Below are 8170 nucleotides of genomic sequence, written 5' to 3' on the forward strand. Positions count from 1 at the left end.
TCGAAAATCGCTCCGACTGCTGCCTCGCCTGAGGCATGGTTGGTCACGATGTCGAGGAGCTCCTTGGTGGTTTGAGGGCCCTTGTGTCCTAGCTTGTGGACCAGGGACTCGCAGGTGGTCCTAGACAGAAAAGCTCTTATGACGTCGGTGTCGGCGACGTCGAGCAACTCGTTGCATTGCCTGGAGAAGCATCGGATGTAGTCGTGGAGAGTTTCCCTAGACTTCCATTGGCAATTCTTTAGATCCCAGGGGTTCCTAGGGCACGTGTAGGTGCCCTAGAAATTTCACACAAAGATCTCCTTCAGGTTCACCTAGCTTTGAACTCGGTTGGGCAGAAGGTGCTCCAGCCATATTCGTGCTGAGTCAGCCAGGAAGAGGTTGCAGTTTAATGAAGTAATCACTATCTGCACCGCTGGCTTGACAAGCAAGTCGGTAATCCTTGAGCAATAGGTCAAGGTTCGTTTCCCCTGAGTATTTTGGGATGTTGGTCGATGGTCGATACCGTGGAGGGAAAGCCGCGTTGAGGATGTCCTGGCCGAAAGCCTAGGCCCCAGAAGATTGGGGCTTGGGCTTCATCCTTGCTACTATCGTAGAATCCACTACGACGAGGGTGCTAGCCGTGGCTGGCCTCCTCTCTCTTGTCCTCCCTGTCCGCGCCTATGGGCATCTAGGGTGTTACATGCATGACGGTTGGGGCTGAGACGCTCATGCACCGGGACCATGGCAAGCCCCCCATTGTCGCATGGCGCCTAGTGGATGGATACGTCCCGGCCATGTCATCCCGAAGACACGCGCTGACTAGCATCGAGCTCGTGTCACTGAGACAGCGAGCTTTCCTCCTGTTGCACCGCCGCATGCTCGAGTAGCATGCAGATCTAGTGATGGGCCCGACAGTCTTCGGGTGTCGTGGGCTCCGAGAGCCCTCGGAGCAAGGCCACCATGACAGCTATGTTCTGGCTTACCCGAGTGAAGTGCGGGAGGCCTCCGTCGTCCTCGATGATCCTCCGATTTACGTCGCGGGCGCTCGATCTCACACTCGAGCTCCACACGCTCCTGCTCTAGCTGGAGTCGCGCATCCTCGATCTCCTTGTGCCGTGCCCTTAGCTGCTCTACCCGTAGGCGAGGTGGGGCCCCTGCATATCCCTCAACATCGTTGTCGGGGTCATTCATAGGAATGGCCCCTCCCTCGTGGATGCTTTCGATGCGCCCCTCGGGGGTGCCTACCATGAAGCATTATCGCGAGGGGTGATGGCTTCCCCTGCTGGATTTAGAGTCAGAGATCATCTCTGAATCTCCCGTGAGAAGGTTGTGGAATGATTCCATGACATAGTCCGTCATACCCATGAATTCATCATCCATGGGGGACGAGTGCATGCATTGCACCGCCAGGTGACCAATGGTCCTTGCGACATTGCGCAGACCAAACGAAAACGCTGTCAGGGCGCTCTGGGTGAGGTATTCCGAGGAGAGCGGTTCCCCTCTGGCAAGCTACGTCATGAAGTTGGCGAACGAGAAGGTGAGGTAGCGCAGGTCCTTCCAGGACGGTTGGGGTCCTAGGAAGGTGTCGAGCTGGCGCTCCAGCCTCCCATAATCGAAGCTGAGGAGCTGGTCGCTCCCGGGGGCACGGGCCTCCGGGGCGTGCAGCCGTAGCTCCTCGAGGGCCTCGACGGTTGCGTCGAGGCCGGTGGAGCGAAGAAGTTGGGACGGGGGCGGGAGCCCACGCCAGCTCTCCCTCCGCGGTGACAAAGAAATCTAGGATCCCAAGGCACACGTGCGCGCGCCCGGGACCCAACTCACGCCGTGGCTAGCCATCCGTGGCCTGTTGTGGACAGCGAGACACGCAAAAGGCCCCTACCTAGAGCGCCAACTGTCGGTGTTTTGAACCGCCGACTAGTAAATTTGTATTTGCGCGTCTGGGCTGGATGGTGTGCTCGGAGGACACAAGGGTTTATACTGGTTCGGGTGGAATGTCTCTACGTCCAGTTTGAGGCTGCTCATGTTACCGTCACTTGTTTGTAGTAGGGGTTACAAACGGACGAGAGAGGGAGAAGGTCCTAAGTCTATGATGGAAGGATCGAATGGAGTTGAGTCTAGTTGAACTCAGTTCCTTTCAGCGTTGAGCCGTTGCCTTTCGCGGGGCGTCCTGCTTCCTCTTTTAAGATGAAGGGGAAGGTGCATGTTACATGAGAGAAAGAGAGCAGAAAAGCGAGGGAAAAGGCCTCCGGAGTCGCGGTGCCCTTCATCTCCTTCACGCGGGTACTGCCGGTCTTGTGGATGATGACGGGGATGGCTCCACGTCGCGACCCTATTCGCCACTGGCGCCACACGCGTCGTTAGCCGGTCATTGCGCTCCATTTCGTCCTGGCGGGCAGCATGGTCAACAGGTATCTCTGACGGAAGTCGTGCGGGGATTAGGTAGCACAGCGCCGGCACGCCCGACACTGTTGGTGACGTGAGTCCTCAGGTATGGCCCATTGTGGCCGCGGGTCACGTCAAGACGTGTCCACTCCTTTTCTAATGTCAGAAGTTTGACCATGGGTTCGTACTCTTAGACCCGTAGTGGTTGGAGGCGGTACGGACCTCTGTCGGGTGAGGTGGAATCCCCCTTCGAGGGGTCTGGCAAGGCAAGGTCTGTGCCCGAGGGGTCAGGCGAGATAGAGCCCGCACCCTCGGGGTTGGGCGTGACGGAGTCCGCACCCTCATGGTCCAGCGACACGGAGCCCATGCCCTCGGGCCAGGCGAGGCGAAGACCACACCCGAGTGGTCTAGCTAGACGAAGCCCACACCCTCGGGGTCGGACGAGACGAAACCAGCGCCCTCGAGATCGAGCGACACAGAGCCTGTTCCTTCAGGGTCGGGCAAGATGAAGCTCGTACCCTCAGAGTCAAGCAAGACCAAAATACGCTCTTGACCATCTGGGTGAGTTAGCGTTCATGGCCATCAGCCTTTTTCTGTCAGGTATCTCTAATACTAAGACCCAACACAACTACATGCTATTTTCTACCAACCATTCCAGAGTCCAGACCACCACAAGCCCTGAAACAATCAGATAGAAGAGCCATGAAAGAAACTACCCAGATTCGGCCAGGTTGCCGAGCTGTATGCCTGCAACTCGAATTCTCGATACAGCAAAGAGCCGATTACATACAGTCAGCAACATAACACATGGTCAACGAAAGTACCTACATTACATCTCATCTAGTCTAGATTCCAACAAAATATTACAGGCCATTGGGTTGCATCAGTTTATGTTTCCCCAGATGGCTTGCCCTGAGGTCACTTTGTTGCTTGGCCTTGCTGTCAGTTCATACAGGATCCGAGCAAATGTGTCCGAGTATTTCCCTTCTGATGTCAGGATCTCAGCAAAAGTGTTCTCGTGCACAAGGAGATGCATCCTGTTTTGAGGCTCAGAGACGAGGCTCTCCAGGATCATCGACGTCTTCCTGCACACCTCAGGCATGGGATGCGGCGTCTTCACAATCTTTAGGAGTCTATCGACAGCCCTGGTTCAATTGACATCAAAATGGTAAAATTTACAGATTGTTAATGCCCCTTCTCTGATGTTAGGATGCTTTGTCTAAGTGTATGAAGCAGACATTTACCATCGCTCACTGGCAAGCTTGAGCCTGCAATCCATATTCACTTCGGCTACATTGTAGAGTGCACTAACAGCAGCAGCCTGTGCATCATATGCTGGTACACTCAATAGGTCAACTAGTCGTTTGTATATCTGCATCAAGCAAACCAATGTAAGTATGACACCTAAAGAGCTGGGAAACAGATAGCTTTATTCGAATCCATCTGCATACCATAACAGTACAACAGTAAATACTACTGCTAAATACAAAGAGTGATCCAAATTCCAAAAAACATTTACCTGTGGAATGACAGGAAGAAGAAATGGCTCGTTGTCTGGATTTATTATCAGACGGCCAATCAATTCAGCAGCGGCACAGTGCCATGGCTTTACGGAAGAAGAAAGCATACCCATTATGGCATGAACTGCACCTTTCTCACTATCTTGGCAAAGAGCAGGCAAATGAGTAAACCTCAAAATAGAAATGAATTGGTAAAGAATAAAGCAGTTCTAGAGTCATATCTTACGTCATTTTAATGAACGATGGCTTTGATGAGCTGAAGATCCTCAGGTCCAACACAGGTGCTAAATTGACAAGGGTCTCCACCATGTTTGTTATGAGCTCGTCATCTTCTGTTCAATGACAAATACCAGTACAACATGAGTTCTATGTATTAAAGTCTGTCGGAAAAATAGCTGGAGACATGACATGTCACATAGCCCCAGGATAAATAGCTTACTCAAGTTACAGCAGATAGTCGAATAGGAGTATAAATATACCAAAAAAACATATAACTTTCACATCATCCATATTTTGCAGAGTTAGACCAAACACAAAGTTCAAATAGGAACCATAAATAGCCAGTTTCTTTGCCAAGCTTGTGGAGAACTGAGCAATAGCTCGGTTGCAGAGGCCTCAAGTTGAGAGGCTGGCCACCCAGGTGTTCAGTCACAGGTCATGTATGTACCTCCTTAAAGGGTCTGGCAGAAGACTGGCACCTTAAGACAAAGCCAAGGGGAAGTCACCTCGTGGGGATTTTTCAGAGTAATAAACAGCCTAGAGGGAGCATATGCAGGTAATAATTGGACAAAACATAAACTACAGCAAATTTGAAGAGCCAAACACATTCATGTAGCCTCATTTGACCATCACCAAGTTAATCTATAAATTAAAAAAACAAAGACAGGACAGTATTTCAATATTTACCTCTATTCTGGTCTTCTAAGCAATGAAATATAGTCTCCAAGCAATGCCTATGTTGAACCATGATAATCTCATTTTCTGGCATAAAAGAGAAATTGCGGATTATATTGGAGGCTGCAATAGCGCACTGCTGCCTTTCTGCCCTCCCTTCATCATCATTGTTAAACAAGCCATCCTCATCAAACCAAAAGCTTGCAGCGCGCTTCTTCGTGACACTGGAGTCTTCCGGCTTTGATTGGTCATTATTAGAGGTACTGTAATTAACACATTTTATAGAACATAAGTATGGCAGCAAGGGCCATGGATACTGAGATAGGTTGTCAGGATCTTGGTAAGACTAGTAACAACATACGTGGCAGTGTCAGAGTAGACTTTTTCCATGTTCTCCTGGCCAAAGCCCGAGAGTGTTGTGTTGGCACCCAAAGTTCTTACTCTGGGTGGTTTCATATGGTCCTTAGGCATTGAAATATCTCTCCATTCATCAATCTGCACAAGATATCAAAGCATAAGACAGAATGCAAAAGAAAAATGATGGTAGCTTCTTTTTGAGGAAATACACTGGCACATTAGTATGTTACTTAGCTAGAATTTAATTTGGTATAAGAAACATATGAATAAGATGAGATGAGAAAGTGCTTGGGTGACCCAGTAATAACTGAAAGCCTCTTTTGACGTTATTAGGAAGAAGTTTATTGTTAGTTATCAACACGACAGACTCTTCCACAGTTAAATCTCTATCTGAGGCATTCCCTCTCTCTCTCCCTCTCTCATCTCCATGTAAATGATGTGATTGCCACATGACAAAAAAATAATCTTGTCGCAACCAAATCACCAAACAAACACCTACACTCGTCCTAGGGAATGGTTTGCACCTGTTTTATATGATTCTGGGCAAAAAAGGGTGAACCCTTGTGGGATATGGGGAGAACTCTGGGCAGCCTTATCCTTGCTTTTTTTTGCAACATGTAGGATAAAATTTAAAAAAGTGAAGGTTTGGGAACCATAATTAGATGACCCTTTTTCCTTTGTATTATGGCTACAAACCTACAGTGGGCAATGGTGCATTGGTGCCATATCATAGTATGCATGAGGCCATTACCATTTTCTTCAATGTTTATGTCAAAGGGTGATGCTAACTTGATTAAATCTAGTTCAAATGCATCCTAATGCAAATACAACTAGCACTCATTAGCCAGACAGAACAAAGGTTACAATAAAAAAATTAAAAAGGAAATTGCATGATTTAGTAAAAGATACATCAAACTGGAAAGTAAAAAGGGAGACATACAACTTGAAGAAGAGCATCTAGGAGCCCAGAAACTTTAGCAAGAGGTGTTGTATCACGTCGTTGGTCGTCCTTCTCCTTAAATGAGAGTACTGTAAGGGCATTCAGCGCCCACAGTATCTCTGACTTCAACCCACTTTGCAATGCAAGGACAATTCTTTTGTTGTTCTGATCTGTCAAATAGCCAATGCTGGTAACCGTTATTAGAAGATGATTACTTGTGCAGTTCAAGCACATGATGAAGAACATGAGATATCATCTCTAACAAATGGGATAAAACAAGAGTAAAATCGGACAATATAGACTCTATGCATCTTAAATATAGAGAGCAGGATCACAAAAAGACGGTGGTCATAATTGTAGCATGCCATGATTTATCATCTGTACAAAATAGCTGTTTCCAGATTGGGAAAATAAAAACATGTACACACATTATAAATGCATGTAATAAAAGTGCTTGGCTGCTTGCACCTACATACACTTTCAAGCAAGGATATGTGCACAACTATAAAAATATCTAAGTCCAATTTTTAGTCATACCGAAACTCAGCTCTCATTTGACAGAGCTCCAATTCACAGCACCACGCCAGATATGGAATTTGTTGACCAGATTAAAGTGGTTTAGATATTTATATTTACTCTAGAATAGAAACACAATGATACAATACAACCAAGTAGTCTCAGTGTATCCCTGTTCCAGTTTCATGTATTTTAGAGCAAGGAATACACAACTTCAAGAACTCCTGGAGCTGGAGCTGTGCCATAAAGGTTTGGCAGTCATGCAACAGAAATCATTACAGCTAACTTGGCTTGCAACACAACTCAAACTGGAAATGAAGCATATTACAAACTTCTAAGAATAAAAAAAGAAATCAGACTGAAAAAATGTCTAAACTGGATATTAAGGTCAGATTCAAAGTTGTTTGGAACTCTATAACCTAATCCAGGCCTGAATTATGTGTCTAAGCATTGGAGGTGGAGCAGTGGTCTGAAAGATAGCCTGTTAGTGTTCTACTGTATTGTTTTGATAAAGGGTCCAGTTGTGAGGTCAAACTTTTTCCATTATGTGCAAACTTTGGTACTCCGCATGACGTCGAGAGTATGAGCTGGGATCTGAAGGGAGCAGAAAGTTAAGCTAAATTAGCTGCACTGTATATCCTATTTTGTATAACTGTGAACATGGCTATGATGTTGCTTCGGAGAAAACAACAGGCCACAACAAACTGGTCCCAGATCCCCCCCCCCCCCCCCCCCCCCCCAATAAAACGTGCACTCAGATGCGAAAATCTTGGAGCCCAATGGCATTATGCCTCCAATGTCGATACCAAGCACATAAAAATTACACCGACCTTTCCAGCTCCAGCTGAAAGAGAGGATTATTCACGGTCTAAAGCCCCTAATTTGCATCCGACAGCTCTACCCTAAGGAACGGAGGCAAGAGCAACAATTCAGAGGACCAGCACCCCAGTTCTCCATGACCTAGAAACCCATATAGGCTTAGATGAACTGCAGAAGCAGACGGATGAGCGGATTACCTGACAGGGCTGATAGGACTTGGAGGGACGGTCCGACCAGCGCGGCGGACGCACCCGGGTCGACGACCGCCGCCGCCGCAGCAGCGGCCGCGGCTCCGCCGCCGGTGGTGCTCCCGAACGGGCGGCCGCGCTTCGCCGGCGTGCCTCCACCGGTCCCGCCAGACTTGCCTGTCTGCTTCTGCATAGCTAGGGTTTTGGAGCTCGGAGCTTGGAGGGCGGAGTGATGGAAAAAGTCGTGGTCGGAGCTCGGAATTGGGTGGGCACCGGCGCACCGCGACGGAGGCAGACAAAGGTGGCCGCAGGATCTTTACTCGGATGGTGGAGATTGAACGGACTGCTCGTCGTTGTTTCAGTCCGCTTCTAAAATTCATGTCACATCAAATATTTAGATATTAATAAAGAGCATTAAATATAAATTAATTATAAAACCAATTATATAGATGGAGGTTAATTTGTGAGACGATTTTTTTAAGTCTAATTAATCTATTATTTGCACATGTTTACTGTAGCACCATGTTGTCAAATCATGGACTAGTTAGGCTTAAAAGATTCGTCTCGTAAATTAATCA

General features: G+C 47.8%; 1 protein-coding gene across 1 annotated transcript; it reads right to left on the reverse strand.

Annotated features, from left to right (window-relative positions):
* Positions 1-3047: 3047 nt before the first annotated feature.
* On the reverse strand, positions 3048-7872 carry LOC136463708 (armadillo repeat-containing protein LFR-like). The gene is made up of 8 exons (XM_066462690.1): positions 7602-7872; positions 6070-6239; positions 5134-5267; positions 4785-5035; positions 4105-4210; positions 3878-4016; positions 3603-3730; positions 3048-3503 (listed from the first exon to the last, which is right to left on the reverse strand). Exons 1-8 carry the CDS (start codon positions 7783-7785, stop codon positions 3242-3244), a joined length of 1374 nt encoding a protein of 457 aa, XP_066318787.1. The 5' UTR covers positions 7786-7872; the 3' UTR covers positions 3048-3241.
* Between the last annotated feature and the right edge of the window lie 298 nt (positions 7873-8170).

The sequence above is a fragment of the Miscanthus floridulus genome, chromosome 7 (assembly GCF_019320115.1).
Source record: "Miscanthus floridulus cultivar M001 chromosome 7, ASM1932011v1, whole genome shotgun sequence".
NCBI lineage: Eukaryota > Viridiplantae > Streptophyta > Magnoliopsida > Poales > Poaceae > Miscanthus > Miscanthus floridulus.